The 22,655-nt window shown below is 50.1% G+C and overlaps 1 protein-coding gene across 2 annotated transcripts in view; it reads left to right on the top strand.

Moving 5' to 3' along the window:
• The window catches only part of ACTN4 (actinin alpha 4), a 76,645-nt gene that overhangs the window by 30,587 nt on the left and 23,403 nt on the right, over positions 1 to 22,655 (top strand). For both annotated transcript variants that reach the window (XM_059666649.1, XM_059666648.1), the window contains exons 2-5: positions 17,283 to 17,397; positions 17,643 to 17,762; positions 21,137 to 21,223; positions 22,035 to 22,122. In XM_059666649.1, the coding sequence (XP_059522632.1) occupies positions 17,283 to 17,397; positions 17,643 to 17,762; positions 21,137 to 21,223; positions 22,035 to 22,122 (410 nt within the window). The remainder of the gene's footprint in view (positions 1 to 17,282; positions 17,398 to 17,642; positions 17,763 to 21,136; positions 21,224 to 22,034; positions 22,123 to 22,655) is intronic.

Raw genomic sequence — 22,655 nt, 5'->3', positions numbered from 1 at the left:
TGGTGGCCATTGTTATTTATGGGGCATTGGCAGAGAAGTCAGTACCATGGAAACTCTAGAGAAAGATAGAGACTACACGGTGTGGTTGAGCAGAATTCGATAGCTCCTCAGCGCTCTCCAGGCCATGGGACTCAGAACAACACGGCCGCCCTGTCTCTGCTGTCGGGCTTGTCCTTGGGCTTTGTCTGCCTTGTCCCTCCACACCTCCTTCACTGCCGGCATGAGCAATGCTAGGGAATCAGTCTCACTGTGTTGAGTCCCTGCCCCTGGGACCTTCTCTCTGTTTGGAAGACAAAACCTGAGACTGTTCCTCCTTTTAAATGCAACTTTGTTCTGCAGGAGAAGAGAAAAGCGAGAAAGAGGTGGCTTGTTCCGTTGACAACAGTAAGGTGTGCTCCAATAGGCCTTTGAAAAGGCTTTCACTGGATGACATGAGGGGAGCACAGGGAGCTTAGTGGGAATCTGAAGCTGGAAGGGGAGTAGGAGCAGGCGAATCTCTCTGGTAGGAAAATGGAATGGGCTGGATGGCCCACAAGCTGGGTTCTACCCTGGGAAAAAAACATACTTGGAAATTGGCCTGGTGCTTACTGATTCCATTTCCTCACTTCCCACATATTTCTCAGCCCCACGGCTCCCCTGAGTCTGCTCTCTAAGATCTCGAGAGACTTCCATCCCTGAGGGTGTGTGCGCAACACCACCTAGTCAGGATGTATTTGGCACCTCCTATGTGCCAAATAAGAGAGAATCCTCATGTACTCATCACCCAGCATCAATGATTTTCAGCATTTTGCCAGACTTGTTCCATCAGTTTCTCCCAACATACTCCCTCCTTAGAGAATTTTAAAGACAATCCCAGCCATCACCTATAAGTGCTTTAGTATGTTCCTAATAGATTTCGATGTACATGTTCTTTATATAATTACAGTTATACTTGATGCTTCTGACCATTTTCTTCAGACTCAAACTCAAAATGCCTCCTTTTGCCTTCCTTGACATGACCTTCTCACTGTTTCTCTTCCTTCTCATTCCCTGTCTCTGAATTCTGCTCCTTAAATGTGGACATTCCACAATGTCCTTTCCCTGGAGTATTTTATCTGCCCACCCTCCCCTAGTCATAAGCTGCACGCTTCTGTGGATAACTCCCATGTCTCTAGTCCTGATGCACTTATTACTCTCCAGAGCGGTTATTTACCAGCATGTCTCTTTTCTCTATTAGATGGGAGGTCTTTCATGGAAGATCCTTTTCTTATTTCTCTCTGTATCCCCAGCACCATCACCATGCCTGGCCTTAGGAGAAGCTCAGGAATGAAGTGGTTACATGAGTGACGGAATGAAGGTGTGTGAATAAATGACCTTCTTGCCGAGGTTTAGACATCGGTGTCTTTTTTTAAAATATATATTTTTTTATTGCTTTCAGAGAAGAAAGGAGAAGGTGAGAGAGATAGAAACATCAGTGATGAGAGAGAATCATTGATGGGCTGCCTCCTTTACACCCCACACTGGCGATCGAGCCCACAACGCGGACATGTGCCCTGACCAGGATTACACCATGATCTCCTCATTCATAGGTTGACGCTCAACCACTGAGTCATGCCAGCTGGGCATAGACTTCAGTTTCTGAATGATGCTGGCTGTGCAGCACGTACCTAGTTTTCAACATGTCCCCAATCAAACTCTCTTTCCAGTCCCTCTCTGAGTTCTCCATGCCCGGGTTTGACATTAGTCATCCAAGTCCAAAACCTTGGAATCATTTTTTATCCTCACCCTGTCTGTAATGGGAACCAAGTTTTACATATTTTTTCCTTTTATATGTCTCTCAGGATCCTCACCTTTTTCCTTTCTTTTGTTACTACTGTTATCCTAAGTCAGGACCACATAGTGGGTGCTTAAAAGTGCAGATTCCAAAGTCAGATAGCCTGGGTGCTGCCACTTGCTACCTTGAGCTGTGTGACTTCGGGAGAATGCCTTAACCACCCTGTGGGGATAATGTCTGCCTCCAGAGGCTGTGGTGAGACTCGAGTGTGTTAGTACCTGTGTGCCTTTTGTACCATGCCCATCACCCAGGAAGTGTGTTGGCTCCCACCACCACTACCATCATTATCATCATTCCTGTGCTCAGGTCTCCAGAAGCAGCTCCTACCTGGCTTCACTCCAGTCTCCTAATTCACCTCAGTGTCTCCATGAACATTATCTCTCCAAGACTCATATCTAACCAGGTCACTGAGAAATCTTCCCATCACCCCACTACCCAGAGAACAAATCTTAGTTTTTTTGGTCTCTCTACCTTCTGACCCCAACTGACACCATCTCCTGCCACCTCCTTTAGAGGTCCCCAAACATCTCCTGCATATTTGTGGGGTTTTTGCTCCTGATGTTCCCACTACATGGAACAATCTTCTTCCCAGGTCACCACCTATCGAAATAGCTCTCCTCTTTCATGGCCCCGATCAGGTGTCGCCTGACCTCTGTTGTCCTCGGATCACACTGCCCGCAGGGCTGGCTCACCAGTGTCCCTCTCCAGCCAGACCATGCACTCCTCCAGGGTAGGACCGGCAGGTTCTGCGGATCTCCCCACATTCTTGGTTGTGACTGTCTTTACTTGTTCTGAAGCTCAGGTCCCCCAGGAGATGGGAAGCTAGCTACTTGAAGGCCAATTTCACCTTAATAGATGTTTAGTTAACTAAACTGAGGCTTTCTTATTCGCTCTGTCTTTAGTTAGTTCTTTCTTTCTCCTCCTCCTCCTCCTCCTCTTCCTCCCCCCGCCTCCCCCCACAACACCCCCTCAGGAGAGAATGCTGTGGAAGTTAGAAACTCATGCAAGGGTTTGCTCCCACTGGGCAACTTTGGGCAACCCTGACTTGAATTCAGGTTGCCATTATCTGGTTCTCCCCGTCAGGTCCCATCTGTGGGCAGCAGGTCAGAGATTGGGGGAACTTTGGGATGCAGGCCTTCTTGTCTTCCCTTTGTTTGTTCTTTTTTAAAAAAACTTTTTTTTTTTTTAAAGGACTCCTGCTTTTCTTTCTTTTTTTACCCCCCACCCCCATGGCCTATAAGGTACAATGTGAAGGCTCTAATACTCTTCCTATAGGCCCCCTGGAAGAATTAATGTTCCATCTACTTGTCTGTTGGTTGACTTTTTCTGTTTGTTCAGGCTCAAATGTCCCATCCATAGAGAGGTCTTCCTTGATTGGCTAAACTTGATTCCCTACCCGGCTGACCCCCTCCTCTATTTACTCTTTGCCACATTACCCTGTTTTATTGCACCATCACTATCCAATACCGTTTTTTTCTATGTATTGTCTCCTCCACTAGTACGTAAGCTTCATGAGGGCAGGAATATTTGTCCATTTAGTTCTTGTGCTCAGAGTAGTAGGTGGCATGTGGTAGGCGCTCGATACATTTTTAAACTGGAATTAATGAATGAAGTTTGGGAGCGGCTCAGAGCAGTGAGTCTTGCCCTTGGGGGGAAGATGTGTTATGCCAACATTTTGGGCGCAGGATGGGATGACTGGAATCCTGTGAGGCCCAGTCTCTGAACCTCAACAGGACTTTCTGGTCTGTTCCGGCCTGAAATTGATTTCCTTTGGGCCTTGCCTTGAATCTGGCCCTGAGAACAGAAGGAGGTGTCTAAAGCCAGGCCTCCCCTGCCATGTGTGGGGAGAAGAGTGATATAGCCACTTAGCCTAGGAGCCACTGACTTTATCCCACTCTTCTCTAAAGGCACACAATGGCAGTTGGGCTGCACCTTAGCTTTATGAGTCATCGGCAATTAGCCCCACCTGTCATAAATTGTTATTTCCTATTCTTTCAGAGCAACTTTATCTTCTATGCAATCCTGAACGGATTTGATGCAGGATCAGTTAACACGTGGTGTGGTGTCGAAATCTGTCATTGTGCCCATATAAGGCAAACTCCTCAGGTTTCTTTTTACCTTGGCAGAATTACAGGAATGTCAAGGTAACTAGGACACCTCAGCATAGCTCTGATTCTCACTGGGTCACCTGACTTGTCCTTCTCCCATGACTCACCCTGCAGCCCAGCACTAGGCCTGCTGAGTTTATGGTGGATGGAATTGGCCAAGGGCCTCCTGGGTAGCAATTGGTTTTATATCTTCCATAGAGTGAATCTGATGAGAGAGAAACTATGTGAGGTAACTCACAAGGACCTGACAGGGAAAGAAACAGAAATGGAAAGCAACCTTGGCCAGAGTTGAGGTTAATTAGGAGATGGGTCCCAGCTCTGACACCTACCGGCTCTGTGTCCATGGGCAGATCGCTTCAGCATTTGGAGCCTTATCTGTAAAATGTAGAGCACTCAACAAATCCTGGTACACAGAAAGTGCTCAATAAATGAGTCATTTGTACAATTAGGGTAAGCCCTACCCCACCCATTCAGCCCCTTATAGCTTTAACGGGGCATAGTGAACTGGTACGTTGAGTCCCTCCCTTTAAAATAACCCACACCTTCATGATGGCACCCCATTACGGCCCACCCCCATACACAGAGGCAGACACTCCTTTGTTGTTACAGAGCCAGAGTCAGAACTGTCCCTGAAAGTGGTGGGGGCCCCTTTCTCCTCTGACCTCACACTGTTCTTGGAAACAGCCACTCCTTATGACTCCTTTATGGTTTGGCCAGGCCTTAGTGCCAGCCCCAGGAAGGCCTGTAGGTAGGGCGAGCCAGGGTGAGAGTCTGGCCTTGTCACTCTGCCAGGGCAAATGGTTTCACTATTTTTATGGAGCAGTCTGAGTCAGAGGTTTCAGTCTCTCTGTATTGGTTCCTCCCAATCCTATAATTACTCTTTGGCTATAGAACCTTATTTTGTTTTTAAGATTGTCCCAAAATACTATTAATATTGTCCATCTCATGTGTCCAAGAGGTCTAAGATAGAGTTAATATGACAAAGAAAAAAAACACACACACAAAAGACCTCAAATCCAGAATGATTTCTTAAACCACAAAAACTGTGCCCCCAACACCGTCCTAGTGCCATGCCAGGAAGTAGAGCTACACGAGGCCAAGGGTAAGAGTAGGTAACTCTGAACACCACTAGTTACTTCTTGGCAAACTCCAGACTTCAAGCCAGGAATTTCTGGTCTGAGGCACCTCCCAGATTGACTGATGGGTTCATTCACTCCCTCATCCAGTACTCCCTGAGCCCTGCTTGCTGCCAGCCCCAAAGAGGAGCTGCACTGAACCTCGGCAAAGGGCAGGCTGGCTGACAAGTACCCAGCATCTCTGTGGGCCCCCTGCCAGTGCTGGTCCACTCAGAGATGAGAGGAATTGATCATGCAGATAAATGCCCTATATTCTCTTGGCCTCCAAACTCACCCTGCTTCTCAAAGGGATCATCTTACACCCAGGCTTTGAGAGTGGGAAGCCAGTGGGCCGCCAGAGTATATGTGAAACAAGGGCATGTCTGTGAGCACTGCCCAGTTTCCCCCAGTGTGTCAAGAGCACACTTTTCCAGACCAACCTGCCTCATCCTAGCCATGGTGTCCACCCCAAGCACATTTCCTTGCTTTCACTGGAGCAGCAGAAGGCTTCTGACCAGATAGGCAGACCATGGAATCAGATCATCCCAAAACAGGAAAAAAAGATCAGCAAGGAGGAGTTTTAGTTGTCAAAGGTGAAATCCACTCAGCTTGGCGTAATTGCCCTTCCACCAACCGGCAAGGCTCAATTATAGATTTTGTAAATTCCAGCAGAAAAAAAAACTGTCTGCTAGAAGGTGAACAGAGGGAGCAATGGAAGTGTTTGCCCTGCCTTCAGATGCCCCTAGCCTGCAGCATTCTTTGCACCTCTCAGTTTTGTTGGGGAGTTCCCAAGGCCGTCCCAGTAGCCCAGGGCAGAAGTAGCCCTTGCCTGAAGAGCCTCATCAATTGCCCCTTCTGACTTCTCCTCAAATGCCAAGTTCCCATTATCTGGATGAACACACCATGGGAGGATTTGTCCAAACTAAAACTGGACCCTCTTAGACACCTGTTAGGATTCTAAGCCAAGCAGTCTCACGACCAGAATTGGCTCTCTCCGGTATCTTTTTGAAGGATCAGAGTTTAAACCAGACGATCTTTAATCTCCCTTCCCACCCCGAAACCTGAGCTCAGCTATAAGCCATTGACAGTAAATGGGGTTTTTGTAGTTCAGACTCCCTGTTCTGCAGGTGAAGGGCCCTGTGCCCAATCCATTTGCAGCAAAATGCCAGACGGGGCCAGAGGAGGCGGAGGGCCGGTCCCTAGCCTCTGCTGCTGCCCTAATTTAAAAATTGCCCTTTGGGAGTGGACGTTTTCTCTTTTAAAGGTAGCTATTTCAGGGTAGACCTCACCCATCTCCTCTTCCTGCCGAAAAGCTCTCCTTTAAGACCTGAGTACTGCCTCTGACCTCTACCCTGTGGGTCCCACCTGTCTTTAGTTCAGACACTTATCTCTCTGTGGACTTTTATCTGTCTGTGGACTCTGTACAGGTTGGCAGGGGCCAGGCTCTTCCCCCTTGGGGAGGACCCAGTTCTGTGGCATCTAATCTCAGTAGCTTTGGGTTGGATGGTTGGTTAAGATAAGATCAGACTGGGGCACCGCCTTACCCTGGGCTCCCTCCCTGTCCCTTGCTTCTCTGGTCTTTTAGCATCCAGGGTCCAATGCAGTCTAACAAATCCAGTGGCAAGGACTCCCTGGTTCTACCTGGGCCCTAGATCCCTCAATTGGAGGATGAGGAGGTTAGATTAGAGTGGGTGGTTCTCAACCCCAGCCACATGCTAGACTCACTTGGGAAGTTTTTTGTTTTTTTTTAAATATATTTTTATTGATTTTAGAGAGGAAGGAAGAGGGGGAGAGAGAGATAGAAACATCAGTGATGAGAGAATCATTGGTCGGCTGCCTCCTGCACACCCCACACTAGGGATCGAGCCCGCAACCCAAGTATGTGCCCTTGACCAGAATCGAAGCTGGGACCCTTTAGTCCAGGTGACACTCTATCCACTGAGCCAAACTGGCTAGGGCATACTCGGTAAGTCTTGTAAAATATCATTGTGCAGGACCCACCTTCAGGAAATCGAGTTCGTTTGGCCTGGGGTGAAGGTTAGGCGTTGTTAAGAAGCCCCTAGGTCCCATACATTTATTGTCAGTTCACTTTCAATAAGAATGAAAACATATTCAATGGGACCACCTTGGGAACTCCCCAACAAAACTGAGAGGTGCAAAGAATGCTGCAGGCTAGGGGCATCTGGAGGCAGGGCAGATACTCCCATTGCTCCCTCTGTTCACCTTCTCTCAGCACGATTTCAGTAAATAGTGCTAAGAGAACCAGATATCCACATACAAAGAATGGAGTTGAACCCCTAGTTCACAACATATACAAAGAACTCCAGCTGGATCAAAGACCAAAATGTAAGAGCTAAAACCATAAAATTTAGAAGAAAACATAGGCATAAATCATAACCCTGGGATTAGGTGATGGCTTATCCCATAGGACACCAAAAGCATAAGCTCCCAAAGAAAAATACTTAAAATGGAAAATAATCTAGAGGGGTCTGGCTTCACCAACTGCAGCTCTAATACTGAGGCACCTTCCTGTCCAGGAATCATATAGGAATGAAGGTATCTACTGATTACTCACTCTCTGCTAGGCTATGTGATAAACTAGTGCTTTCTCTACCTTATCCTATTGAGGGCTCACATGGTATCTTTATACTCATTTTACAAAGGAGGAAACTGAAGCTTAGAGAGGTGAAATTTGTTTTCTGAGGCCACACACAATAAGTGGAGAAGTAAGGATTTGAACCCGCATTTATTAAGATCCAAGAGCCCTTGCTCTGGAGCTCTGTGTCACATTGTTCCTTCCTCAGCCTGCCTCCTTCCAGCTGAGCCACTTCTACCCCACCATCTGGGCCCAGCCCTTAACCAGGATATCTGCAAGTTCAGGGACCTCAGGTGCCTAAGCAAACGTCTGCTGAGGGCTCCTGTTCCAGTGGAGTGGCAAGCTGAGAGCACTATCTTCCCTGGCTTGTTTTTGGAATAGCTCCAGCTCCAGGATTGCTCCTGAAAGCAAGCAGTTTTATCCCTAAGTAGGGACCCTCACCAGTACAAAATGGGATTAGAAACTATGGGGTCATTAAATGAGTAGACATGAGAAGCCCAATACCATTCTATTTATTCTAGCATTTATTGAGCACCTACTGTATGCGAGTTAGTGGAGTCCTGCAGCAAAAAAGATCCCACTCTCGTGGAGCTTATATTACATTTGGTAAGGAGACTGGTTGTGGACAAAGAACATAATTTCTTTTTTTTTTTTTTTTAATATGTTGGAGTGACATTGGTCAACATGAACATACAGGTTTCAGGTACAGGTTTCTATGTTACAAGATCTGTATATTGCATGATGTGCTCACTACTCAAAGTCAAATCAGAACATCATTTCTGATAGTAACAAATACAGAGAAGAAGCTAAAACAAGAGTAAAGTAATTCCATGGTAGAGATAAGACAGGGAAAGCCTCCTAGGATGATGGCCTCTGAGGGAAGTCCTGAGTGATAAGAAAGGAACAGTCCTATTAGGAGCTAGAATAAAGCCTTAGACCAGTGTTCCTCATGAGAAAGGGACCACACTCCAAAATCGTCCTTTACAGCAATGACATGCATGCTTTCTGGTGCCTCGCAGGGGATTGGCTGAGGTGGAAACATTGGCTACGGGACGGGAGCAGAGGGGAAAGGGCTGGTTTATTGGATGGACATGCAGGACCTTTGGAATGCTTGCTATTCCACTCAGTATTTATACCTCTCCTCCCACTGGGAAATCAGAGATTTTCCATGTAGGCCGAGAAGACTCCGAATAAGGCAACGTGAGGCCGGCACAAAAGAAGCATTCCATACTCCTTGTAACTGCTTTCCGATTAGCTTATGTTGTCACAGGACAGGCACATACAGCATGCCCACTCTGCCCCTGGCTAGATATGCATTTGTGTCCCCACGCCACAGTACCCATGCTGGCAGGGCTGACTGAGTCTCCTGTTGCTGTAACCCACTTAAATTGTGGCCATGTTGTCATGATTAGTTCATTTTCTGTCTCCCAACCCGGTCTCTTGTTTTTTCTCCTGTGGATCTGGTGAAGGCAATGGATCTTCAAACAAGTGCTTACATGTACCGTCTCAAGACCATTCCAGAGGCTTCACAGACACCCTGGACAGATCCATGCAGATACTGCCAGAATAATCACCTTTTTGCTTGGGCCCCTGGTAACCCAGATTCCAGAAGGCTTAGCCTTTGGGCCCTGAAAGCACTTTCATAGCTAGCGATGAAGCCCAGGGCCAGGGGAGCAGTCTCTGCTTTCAGAACTGAAAAGGTGCTCTGAGGTCTGGCAGGAGCCTGGCCGATGGACAGTAAGAAGGGTGGATGCCCACCCTAGGAATAAATAGCTCTCCTTCCCCTATGTCCAAGCCCCAGGCGTCCTTCCTGAGGACCTAGGGAAGCAGGAACTATGGGCAGTGTCAGAGGCCACAGCAGGCAAGGTGGGAGTTTAAGAGGTGCAACTGCACCCTCCCCCTCAAAGCAGCTAGTGCCCCAGCGGAGCAGCAGGCCCTACATGGTATAGCAGAGATGAGGTTTAAAAAGTAGCACCGTAGGAACACACTTGGGGAGTGTGCTGTGTCCAGTTCCAGTCAGCCTGGGCCTGGGGGAAAGACATGCTGCTGTTCCTGGGGCAGCAATTGACCTGTGACCTCCTGCTTAAAGAGGGTCATGGTGTACACAGCGGGGCAGTGAACAGGTTTTTCGAAAATCTTGGAGTCAGCAGAATCCACATGTGAGCCTCTGCTGGGCGGGCAGGAATAGTGCAGCCTCTGACGCTGATCCAGGAGCTCTTCTTTGCTAATAATCAAAAGCCAGCATGCTTGCCTCAGCCTGGAGCGGGGGCTGTTTCTAGGTCAAAACTGACTTTGCAAAAGAGTCCCTTCATTCTGGGCTTAAAGAAAATGTTGTGTAGCAGGAAGTCATTGCATTGGGGCGGGGGGGGGGGGGGTGGCGGGAGAGAAGAAAAGCTTTTTAGCTGGATCAGCTGCATCCCACCAGGATCCTTCTTGCACTTTCCATCCCTCTGCCCTTTGGAACACCACTGGATTGCCAGTGTCTTTCAAATGTTTGTTTCTTGCTCAGTAACACCCGCCCCCCCTCCCCCGCCCCAGCATAGAGAGAGAGGGTTTACCTCTTTGGGTTGGGAGAGGGCGTCATCCACGAATGGCTCATTAAAGCCCACTGCTGCCACATTCCTGGCTGCTTAGGTCACCTCTCAAACAATATCCATCATTCATTTACCCAGCCACCCCACATCCTGCTGCTGGGAGGGGTCCCTGTGACACAGGAAGGACTTTATGACCAGCCATGCCAGGCCACCTCTCCCTCCCCCTTCATATTGAGTGACAAAGCAGAAACAGCTCTGGGGCCCCTCTGAAACCTGCTTTCCTGGGTGCACCAGGGGGCCTCAGCCTAGGGAGTGGTAACAGTGGATCCCAATGGAACCAACAAGCTCGCCTTTCTTCTTTTACCCTCCCTCTCCTCCACTGTACCCAGTGCTATTTTAGCAACTAGAGAACCTCTAACAGGCTGCCAGTGTGCAGAGGCAAATTTGGGAGGCTCTTTGTGGTTTTGTTCACGTGTGTTCTGAAAGACAGACGAGTCCACATCCTTCCTCCCTAGATAGGTCTAGGGCTGGGTGCAAGCTCCCTTCATGGGATGACAGGGACAGACTTGGAACAGCATTGGCATTGTGCCTGCCTCACACACTGGGCCCAGGCCATCCTCTAAAAAGCATGCCAAATTTTGGAGCCACAGTCTTGCCTGCCTGCCTGACTTTGTGAGCTCACCTCCAGCCCTGGGACTGAGGTAGGGCTGGAGCTTTTGCTGACTTGGTTCTGCTCGCTCTGCTTTGCCCATCTGGTACCTGGCACTCTACTCAAAACATTGTGGAGTGAGTGACTACCCATGTTTGTCCTGATTAGCTGTGTGACCCTTGGCAAGTCACTTAACCTCCCTCTGTCTCAGTCTCCTATTAAAATGGAGATGATAATCTCTCACATGATCATGAGGTTGGAGGTTTTAAAGAGTTACTGTGTGTAAATGGAAAGAACTAGCAATGAACCGTTATTGCGTAGTTACCTTTAGCATGCTCTCCCCATCAGAATGTAAATTCTGTGTCTGTTTTGCTTCCTCCTATATAGCAAGTACCTAGTAGGAGTTCCAAGTTAGGATTTGTCAGTCAAGTGAATACATTGAGTGCCTCTTAGGTGAAGCGCTGGGGACATGGCCACCAGTCAGTCAGTGCTGCCCCTGGAAAATGACCCTTGACAGTAAAACACAGATGAGCTCGATGCTCTTGCCTTCCCCTCCTCCCAACAGAGGCCGGTACCTTTGGGCCCTCCCAAATGAAATTGACATCTTGAGCTGGCATTGCCAACATGGCTCCTCTGCCTTCCTCCTGCAAATTTCTCTCAGAGCTCTCTACCCTCTTTTCCACACTGACCCTTGCCCCCTTCAGCTTAATCCCATGCAACAGCAGCCAGCATGACCTTTTGAAGGCCCCATGAGGTTGGTCTGCCTGCCTCCTGGCACATCTTACTCCCCTCACTCCTTTCTTCTTGAAACATGCTATTTCACCTGTTGTTCCCATTATCTGGAAAGTCTCCCTTACATTTGTATTACTAACTCATTCTCAGTCAGATCAGAGTTGGAGAATCACCTCCTTAGGGAAACTTCCCGTGTCTACCCCTGCCACTACATCAGGAGTTGTACCCCAGCACATGGAACCCTCTCTTTAGCTCCCTTTCCAGTGGTGAGAGAGGAGAACAGGTGCAACATACTACATCAGGGCCTGGCCTCTGGAGCTTAGTACCTGGCTTTAAATCCAGCTCCAGAACTTGCCAGGTATGTAACTACCTGTGGGCAAGTCACATCACCTCTTACCAGTGGTTCTCAACCTTCTGGCCCTTTAAATACAGTTCTTCATGTTGTGACCCAACCATAAAATTTATTTTCGTTGCTACTTCATAACTGTAATGTTGCTACTGTTATGAATTGTAATGTAAATATCAGATATGCAGGATAGTCTTAGGCAACCCCTGTGAAAGGGTCGTTCGACCGCCAAAGGGGTCGTGACCCAAAGGTTGAGAACCGCTGTCTTAGACCCTTGTCCTATTTGTAGAATAGGACAGTAATAGCACTGACCTCAGAAGAGAGTTCTGAGGATGACAAATTGCCTAGAACAGTGCCTGGCACATAGTTAGCTCTATGGAAGCATCTGCTACGGTTGTTACTGTTACCACTTTTCTTTCTGTACTGAGTATTTGCTTGATTAATGAGATCCTCTTCCTCATCAGACTGGGAACTCCATAGAGTGCAGTCTGTGTCTGCTTTGGCTCACTCTGTACTCGGTGCAGTGCCTGGCCTTGGGCTGACACTCAGCAAATGCTTATTGAGGAATGGATGTGTACCAACCCCGCAGTGGCCTGGGGCGTGGGAGCAGGTGGGACCTGCTGTCAGACTGAGAATTTTGCATAGCTGAATTTTGCTCATGAGGCCTCCATCTTTAGAAACAGCCCCTCGGCACTATCCACTCCACACATCTTAGTCTAAATCCAGGTAGGAAGAGTGTATAAGCAGAATGCTATTTTTGTAACCAACTAGAAAAAGCTATAAATTTTTAATATCCTATTTGAATTCCAGCTCCTATTCACCAGTCATACTGCATGGAAAAGTGACCTTCTGCAGTTCCCTGAAGATGGCCTCACAAGGTCATGCTATCCTTGCTCAGAGCTCAGGGCTCCATGAGCCTCCAGTGTCAGTAGACGCCTCTCAACTTTCAGGAGAGAAAACAGTGCCAAGCAGGGCATGGATTGAGGCGGGGGAAGCCTGTGGGTGGAGTTCCATTTTGTGTCTGTCAGGTTCAGGAGGGAGTTCTTCCTACTCACCACCTAGGCCAGGTAAGTGGATATTCTCCCCATGCACCTGCTCAGTGTTCTGCTTGGGACTCTGCCTGCCTCTAGCCAGGGAGACAGAAGTACATGGCAGAGTTACCACTTATTTAAAGATAGATCTTTCTTGACATGTATGTAGCACTGAGCACTTAATTTGTGCCAGGCACAGTCCTAAGTGGTTTACTTGCATTATTTTGTCTGATCTTCATTTAAATGAAGAGATTATTATCTTTATTTCATCAGCAAGAAGCCAAGGCTCATTGCTTGCCCAAGGTTACACTTTTGGCAGATTGCCTCAATGGCAGAGACAAGATTTGAACCCAGGTCTGTGTGAGTCCTAAGCCAGAGCACTTGCTTTCTGCTCAGAGAAGATGAGCAAAGGGCAGAGATGGGACATGTGTTTGGAGATGGGTAGTACAGTGACCTTGTGAGGTAAGATGGTGTGAACCAAACAAGGCAAGATTGTTCAAAGCCTCCACAGGTTGGGGTGCATCTTGAGAGGATCTCCTGCAATCTTGTTTCCATTTCAAACCATGGGGGTGGGGTAAGGGTCTTTGCAGAGAGGGAGGCAGCAGTGTGGATATGTGTGCTCACACAGTTCAAATGGCACTTTATTACTAGGGGCCTAGTGCACGAATTTGTGCACCTTGAACTGTGGGCTGCAAGGCTGCAGTGGGCACAGAGGCAGGTCTTCTTCGCCCATCCTCTGCGCCCCTACCTAGCCCCTCCTGCTGCGGCCCCTGGTCTGTCTGCTGGCAGCTCCCGCTGCTGCTTGCACCCACTGACGGTGCCGAGTGATTGGGGCCGGCGCCAGCAGCAGGTGCGAGTGGCGGCTGCTGCCCCAATCGCCCCTCAGGAGCAGGGGGAGGTGGAGAAGCCCTCAGGGATGATTGGGGCCAGCAGCCGCCACTTGCACCTGCTAATGGTGCCGAGTGATAGGGACTGGTGCTGGGCACTTGCAATGGATGTGAGCAGTGGCTCCAGTGCCAGCAGCAGGTGTGAGTGCCAGGCGGGACCGTGGCATGTGGGAGCAAAGAATTTTCAGTAACCACTGGAGGCTGGCCCCGATGACAGCAACAGGCGCCCCTGCTCACCTGCTCCACCATCTCGCTGTGGTCGACACCTGCCATGTTTCACGCATGCCCCCTGGTGTTCACACACATCATAGCGACCGGTTGTTACGCCGTTCAGTCTATTTGCATATTAGGGTTTTACAGAGATAGATTTTTTTTTTTAATCCTCACCCTAGAACATGCTCAGAGAAAGGAAGGGAGGGAGGGAGGGAGGGAGGGAGGGAGGGAGGGGGGGGGAGAGAGAGAGAGAGAGAGAAATATTGATTGGTTGCCTTCTGCACATGCCCCAACCAGGGATCAACCCACAACCCAAGTATGTGCCCTGACTGGGAATTAAACCAGCAACCTTTCGGTGTGCAGGACATGCTCCAACCAACTGAGCCATACTGGCCAGGCTCATTTGACACTTCATGCTAACCCTGTGTAAGAGGCTTTAAAGCATACTCTTCCCTCCCCCCCCCCCCCCCCCATTTAATCTTGCAACAACTACAGGAGGTAGGTTCTGGTAAGTTTATCCTATAGAGAAGGAAAATCAGGTATAATAGGTCAAGTCACTTGATTGGAAACACAGAACAAGTTAGCTGAGGAGCTGGCATTTAAACCCAGACTTGTGCCCCTTCAGAGCATGCAAGTATAATCCAGGCAGTGGAGCTGCCATTGAGACACTTGCTCAGCCATGCTTGCAGACCAGGTGCCTAGATCTTGGCCTCAGCAGCAGCAGAACACCAATAAGGCTTGCCCTCTGGGAACTGCCCTCTTGCATCCTCTCAGCCGTGAGATATGATTGGCCACTTTACTGCCCAACAGCATCTATCAGGCACATGCAAGATCAGAGGCTCAGCATCCCCTGTCATTTCCTGCCTTAGCCCCCGCCTGCTACTGCCCTTGGCTTTACAGGTCAGCTGAGTTCCACGTGTACTCTCTGCCCACCACTGAGACCAGCTGTGCTTTGGGCATTATAAAAACATGTGAGATGTGAGGAGTAATTCCTACCCCATGGGAGTGTGCACATGTGCACGGGACCTCCAGTGAGATCCAGACGAGGAGGAGGCTGTCAGATGCTGAGGGCTGTGTACCAGTGAGGGCTGGCAGGGCACAGAGAAAGCACTCTGTGGAGGAGGCAGGCGGGACTTCAGGGGAGGCACAGGGACGTATCGAGAACATTTTCTGAGCACCTGCTATGCGCTCTACAGGCATTGTCACCTTGAATCCTCACACTGGCCGTGACCCCAGTGCCATCTTCATCATCAGGTTACAGATGAGGAAGCAGATGCTAGGATGGGTAACTTGCCCACATGAGAGGTGTAACCAGCATTCAAGCCCTGGTTTGTCTGAATTCAGAATTGCATAGGGGCAGTGTGGGAATTTGGTAGGGAAGGCAAATTCATACATTCCTTAATGAGAACCTGCTTGGTGGCCAGAGCTCAAAGTAGCTCATGGCTGTGGGAGGCAGGAGACAATGCATAATTGTTGAGAGATCAGACACAAAGGAGGGGGCATCCAGGTCAGAATCGGGTCAGAGCAAGCAAGTTGGTGCAGGCACCCCCCGAGGAGCTGCCTTTCAGGCTGATTTGAGGAAAAGGCAGTTGCTGGCTAAGGTGAGGCAGGAACAAGGCAATGGGAACAGCCTCAAACAGGAAGGGGCTTTCTGTCTCCTAGGCGGAGGAATTCATAGTTGTCAAGAGGCAGGCGGGGGAGTCCTGGGCCACCGGCAATCCATCCCATCCTGTCCCATGCCCTCCCCTCCCCGCACTCAGGTTTGGAAGGAAACCTCTTGTGGTCCCCATTGTAGTACAGCATGTTAATTAGGCAGCTTCTTTGTCTGGGAATGACCCTGTGTTGAGTCTCTGAATGAGCAGGACTGGTGACATTATCAGAGCACATAGTGTTTGGCCAGAGGCTCCTTGGAAGCCCCTCACCCCCACGTGGCCTCTGCCTGTGCCTGTACCTGAGCACGGAGTGTGTGCTCTTGCACATTCCTGGCTGTCTGCCCACGTGCACACTGACCCCTGCAGAATGAAGAGGGTAGAGGTTCCTATGAGAAACTGGGTGAGGCTTTTCCCAGACCCTGCTTCGGGAGGCTGAGTGGGCCGGTTTCCCAGAAGGAGTCTGGGCATGTCCACCTTAATTGGTGTGACATGCTTCCCTGGTGCTGACATCTGATAACATGCCCCAACCAGCAGGGGGCTGAGTGGCTGGCCACCACCAGAAGGCCAAGTGCCGTGTATTTGGGTGGTCTGTGTTTAGGTTTGGGCTTCTTGTCTATGGCCCTCTTTACCTGAAAACTCCCTTTCACCTTCCAGCATCCTCATGCCCACTGATCCTCAGAAACTTCCTCCTCAGAAACAGTTGTTTGGGGGAGGAGGGGCCTGCCTCCCACTTGCCTGGCATCCCTCTCTAAGATACATTGATCTTAAGATTTGGAAGGGTGGGGGAAAAAAAAAAAAGATTTGGAAGGGTGGGATCTGGAATGTTCCCCAGGGAAGAGAGGACATGTGGCCAATAGGAAAGCAAACTGTGAGGACGTGCACAGGGGAGGTGCTTGCTGGTAGGCCACTCAGAGCTCCCAAGGGACACTGACATAAGGAAACCTTGAATTTATAGGAGGCTTTACTTTTCCAGCTGTTTTCCTGTCCCAGGTCATCTCTGTGCCAGAGATGGGGAAGTGGCTGCCCAAGCTTCTACAGGGCAGGTGGGTGGAGGCAGTACTAGCCGGTGCTTGTGATCTGGCCAGTCCACTGGATGAATGAGGGCTGGCTGTGTCTGCCCAAGAGAACACAGCTCCACAGCAGCGGTCGCCATCCGGTAGGTAGTCTGCGGACCACTGGTGGTCCACGAGGTCCGAAAGGTTGGCGACCACTGCTCTACAGGAGCAGGGCCCCTACCTCTTGTTTTCACACTTGGGCCTGGTACTTAGTCAGATAGGTTTGTGTGATTGAACAAGCAAACCACAGGTTGTGGCACCTCTGTCTGCTACCTGTGCTAGGTTTAGGATGTCTCGGAGAGGGCACTTGTTCCAAGGGTGGCAGACTTAGATTCCAATCTGTGCTCTGCCACTTTTCACCTAGGTGTTTGTGCAGTGGGTCTGTTAAACACCCCGAGCCTCAGTTTCCTCAGATCAACCTGCTAAGTTGTTGTAATGATTAGAAACCGTATATATAAAGGGTGAAGCCCAGGGCTACGGCCCAGCCCTTTTGCTAGAAGCCCCAACAGCCATGCTGACCCTCCTGGCCACTCTCTGCTTTGCTTCCCTAGACCTTCACAGCCTGGTGCAATTCCCACCTGCGGAAGGCCGGCACACAGATTGAGAACATCGACGAGGACTTTCGAGATGGGCTCAAGCTCATGCTCCTCCTAGAGGTCATCTCAGGTGAGACTCCTCTCTCATGAAGCACACCCCACCTGGAACCGGGTACCTGTCACAGCAGGCCCCAGGACATGGCCCGCCCCATCTGTCCTGTTGCTACTGGGAAGAGTAGCAAGTTGCTGTACGGCTGAAGAAGCAGTGTGTCTGAGCATAGGCCTTTTGGGATGGGCCCCGAGTGCTGTGGCAGCCCGTTCTGTGGCAGCAATGGGGACGCTAGAGCTTTTCTTTTTTTTTCTCTTCTTTCTCAGGTGAGCGGTTACCTAAGCCAGAGCGGGGCAAGATGAGAGTGCACAAAATCAACAATGTGAACAAAGCACTGGATTTCATTGCTAGCAAAGGAGTCAAGCTGGTCTCCATCGGGGCAGAAGGTGAGCTTGGATTGGGCAGCTCAGTTCCTGACCTGCAAGCTCTGAGGCCTGACCTCTGCCTCAGAAGTTGTGCTGATGGTAGAACACTGGGTGTGCTTAAAGCCCCGATATATTCTTAACAGTGACCGCAGTGATTGCCTCAATGTGACATTGGGCCCACAAGTCTCCCCTCCCCTCCCACAGAATAATCCAGTCCAAGACTGAGGAATCTAGTGCCCCTGATCACGCAGGGCAGGCTTCCTCTGCAGGGAGAGGAATGGCTTTGACTTGTACCCTGGGGGCACTGACAGACAAGTGACATGGCATCTCTCTGTGCCAGGAGCACATTTGCCCTTAGGCCCTGCCTGGTATCTGTGGGCAGGAGGGGATGCAGAAGGTAGAAGGGCACTTGAGGCCCAGTGTCAGTGCTCTGGGGCAGGGAGTGCAAGCCCAAAGGTCAATGACCAGACTTTGCTGGCTACATGGCCTGGGAGAATTTGTCCTCTGACTGATTACCCAGGATCCTTCTGTGCCCCATGAGGATTCTCAGGACTGTAACTTTCTACTTCAAGCCCTCCTACTAGAGCAACAATGTGCTGTCCCTCTAGCAGCGGGCTCTTGTCTTGTGGTCACAGGCACTTTTGGAGACTAGGTGAAGCCTGATGGAGTTCAGCTGCTCCCCATCAGCCTAGACTCAAAAGTTCTCATTAGTCAGAGCAGTTTTCCTATGCACAGCATCCATGTTGTCCCAGCATTTCGAAAAACAAAGAAAACTAATTGCCATTAGTGACAGTACTCTGAGAGTGTGGCCAAGACTCTAGGCTAGAGTGCCTATAGAGAGTTCCAAGACTTCCCCTGCCCCTGCTGCCCTGGGACCTCTCCAGAGAGGGGTGCCAAGCCTTAGATACCACAGTTGGAGTAGTTGGTGTTTGTTTAAAAAAAATCAAAGCCCAAAGATTTAATTAGGCCCTGAGATTTTCTGTCCTTGCATGGATCTTTCCTCCTGGCTGCACTCCAGCCTTCTGCTTCTCACAGCTGCATTTATTTTGCTCAAATTCTATTTTGTAAATACAGAAGGGGTTAGAGGAGAGGCCCGTGGCAGTCATCAGTTTTCATTTGGAGAAAAACTCAGGCTAAAAACGTTCTTTTTTCATGTCCAAATTAGTTCACTCCCAATTCTGTGACCCTCAGGCCTTAGACAAAGCTGTAGAACAGCCTACTAGGGACATTCCGAGGGCTTTGGGATACCTGAGAACCCAGCCCCCACACTGCCCTTATCTCCCTGTCCCTCTAAGGATCTACACAGTTGTAGGAACATTACTTCCTTATGGGGGTTATTAGAGGGAATGAGTTGGAGGCACAGCTGCAGTTCCGAGAAGCAGCTGGTGGAAGTGTAATGAGAAAAGCCTTCTTCTTCCCCTCACAGGAACTCCCTAAGCCCTCCGTGACCAGCTTCCCCATGTAACTGGCTGGGGTGGGAGCTGTGACCTCCTCTCCAGATTGCCCATCCCCCACCTCTGGGTATCTGGCACTTGGGAGGAATGCAGCTTAGGTTTCCTGAATGAATGGCTGCCTGTGCTCCACACTGGGAAGTCTCTGCCTGGTTTCAGAGTCTGGGCGTCTTGGCCCTGGGAAAGGGCCTGCAGACACTGTGTTCTTCCTCTGCCTCCAGGCTGCAGACTACACATATTTTCTTATCCTGAAACTAAAGCCAAAAGCTATCCTCAGCCATCAGCCCATGGCTTCAATTGGGGAGTTTCCCCACCATTGCCAATAGAGTCCCCACCCTTTTCTCTTGAGTGTGTCCTTGGGGAAGGTTGGGCCCCATCCTGTGGATGACCACGATACCCCCTTTTTAAATCAAGCCCATCCTAGAGTTTTTGCTCTTGAGGATCCCTGAACAAGATCTCTTGAAGTGTCCTTCTATTCTTCCCACCCTTTCTCCCTGCATCTTGTATGCCAGGGTGTGTGGGGGCAGAGGACATTTAAAAGACTGCCAAAGGCACGTCTGGCTGATGGGCTCCTCCTGGATGAGGCCCCTTGTACTTCTGCACCCAGCAGTGGACACATGGTACCCTGAGTGCTGCAGAGATGACTTTCTCTAAGTTGCTGAAGCTAAAGAATGTGTGGTCCAGACCCTTCTCTCTCACTCCCAGACGTCTCAGAGAGAAGTTGGTTTTTGGGTTCTGTGTCCCTACTTTCCTCTTCCTTCAACAACATCATATCTTTCTCAAGGGCCAGGGCCAGGTGCTGGGGATGCAGTGGTCACAAAGGCAGACAGTGAACAAGTAAACCAACCAAGAAATACATGGTTCCAGTTGGCAGTCAGTATGAGGGGAAGAGCAAGGTGGGGGGGAGAGGAGCCCTGGGATGGGTGCAGGGAGCACCTTCAGACGTGTCCAGGGGAGCCGTTTGGAGAGGTGACAATCAGCAGCGGCTGACAGGATAAGAATGACGAGCATCTGAGAAAGGGGGTTGAGGGATGCATTTTTGTTGGGGGGCAAAAGGTGTGAGGTCCTTAAAGCAAAAAAGAGCCTGGCTTGCCAAAAGCACACAGCTAAAGAGGGCTGGGGAGGGGGAAGGGCAAGGTCACCCAGGGCAGGCCTGTAAGCTGGGCCTCAGAGCACGGGCTTCGTTTGAGGTGTAGGTGAGTGACACAAATCTGATGCAGTTTTTAAAGGGACCATCCTAGCTGCTGTGTGGAGGTGGGTTGCAGGGGCTGGTGTAGGGCGCAGTGCATCAAGCTCTGGAGGAGACAACAGTGGCTTGGGCAAAGGTGGCAGCATTGGACTTGGAAGGAAGTGGACAGGTTCTCAAACAAACAGTAGTGCAACATGTACCTACTAGTGGGGAGACGTGTCCATAAAGCCTGATGGAGGTGTCAACAGAGGGCTGGGAGCAAGCTTCGGGGAGGAGCAGTCTTTTAAGCTGGGTCAAGGGAGCCCTGGCTGGTTTTGCTCAGTGGAAAGAGCAGCGGCCTGCAGACTGAAGGGTCCCGGGTTCGATTCCAGTCAAGGGCACATGCCTGGGTTGCGGGCTTGATCCCCGGTGGGGGGCATGCAGGAGGCAGCTAATCAATGATTCTCTCTCATCATTGATGTTTCTATCTCTCCCTCTCCCTTCCTCTCTGAAAGCAATAAAAATATATTAAAAAGAAAAAAGAGGGAGAGAATGAGCTGGCATGAGGGGAAGAGGCTTGCATGGCCAAGGACACATATGTTTAGAGGCTTTTGGACTGTGCTTCCCAGAGTGTTCAGGGGACATCTCTAGTGAGAGTGGTGGAGGGTAGGCCTGGGCAGCTAACTTTAAGTGGGTTGGGAAGGCTGGCCTGGGGATAGGGGGCTCTCAGTCTGGTTTAACAACCTTCTCGCCCTTTGCCCCCTCCCTGCACACAGAGATCGTGGATGGCAACGCAAAGATGACGCTGGGGATGATTTGGACCATCATCCTCAGGTTCGCCATCCAGGACATCTCGGTGGAAGGTAAGAGCCAAGAGTCCTACTGACAGCCAAAAACCACTTTCTCCCTACCCAGGTTCCACCTGAGTTGAGAGAGTTAGATTAGGATTTCGGGCATTTTGTCTTCATGCTTCAAGGCTCATCCCTGTTTCCCAGTGTCACTTCCAGGGCCTGGCCATGTGCAGGGGTGGTTAGCGGAGATTCTGGCCCAGGCTGTAGGTGAAGGGATCCCCCTCGAAGCCACCCAACTCTGGTATCCACCCAGAGTACTTTGCTTTCACAGCCTCTGTCTCGGTGGACCCTCACATCACCCTCATGAAGATGGCATGATCAGCTCCAATTTACAGCCGAGGAATCTGAGTCATACAGACATTAGTCAGAGTCAGGCCTGGCCTGGTTCCCCTGAGCGTCAGTGCCTACCTGTTTCCACTCTCCGGCTTTTGCCTCTGTGCATCTGGAATCAGTCCAGGCCATCACCGACTCTTCACTTTGTTCAAGGAGAGGCCGAGGCCAGGATCAAAGGCTTTTTTGATGATGTATCCTGGCAGTAAAAGGCACAGGCCTTGTGGTCTGAAACATGGCACAGGTTCAGACCTTGACATTATTGTGTCACTGCCATTTCCTGGGGTGACCCTGAGTGAGTTACTTCTTGGGGCCATGTGTGCTGATCGGTGGTTAGGATCAGCAGAGGCCTGCCCATGTCTGGAATGGAAGGGGCTGTTGCTACCATCACTGCTGCTGCTGCTTTGTCTGGTGGCCTGTCCCTCAGGTTCTGCTTGAACAAGAAGAATGATTTTGTCTGAACCAGTGCTCAGTGTCTTTGTGTGTTTTGCAGAGACCTCTGCCAAGGAAGGGCTCCTCCTCTGGTGCCAGAGAAAGACAGCTCCATACAAGAATGTCAATGTGCAGAACTTCCACATCAGGTGAGCGCTGGCAGCCCTGAAGCCCTACTCATTCCCTTGCTTCTTCCTGGGACCTGAGGCACTATCCTCCCACCTGCCTTCTTTTCCTGTGCTTTCCTCATGATCTGTCAGTTGCCAGCCCTCCAGGAGTCCCTTCTCCTGACCCTGACTCCTGTGAGCTCCTTGTAAGGTCCCTGTGTCCTCTCTAAGGGGGAGGGGGAGGGGGAGGAGAGGTGGTGGTGGTGAGGTCGGCAGTGGCAGTTGCCTCACCGTCCTGGACTGAAGGCTTTAAAGGCCGGTTCTATGGCCAGCCTTATGACTCTTCTTCCTCCACAAGCAAAGTGATTCTCTAAAGCAACAACAAAGCTCTTTTTTTGGTTTTGACCTCTCAAGAGAAACCCATCCCTAGAGATGCTCGTGAATTGAGTGTTGGGGGAAAACGTACTTTGTCCATTCTAGTGAACAAAACCCAGTCAGCCCTGTGATGAACCTGCTCTCCCTTGTGTGAGAAGAAAAGGAGACGTGTCCACAGTTGACAGGACACAGACAAACAT

The sequence above is a fragment of the Myotis daubentonii genome, chromosome 15 (assembly GCF_963259705.1).
Source record: "Myotis daubentonii chromosome 15, mMyoDau2.1, whole genome shotgun sequence".
Taxonomy (NCBI): Eukaryota; Metazoa; Chordata; class Mammalia; order Chiroptera; family Vespertilionidae; genus Myotis; species Myotis daubentonii.
This window is presented reverse-complemented; position numbering and strand designations above follow the sequence as displayed.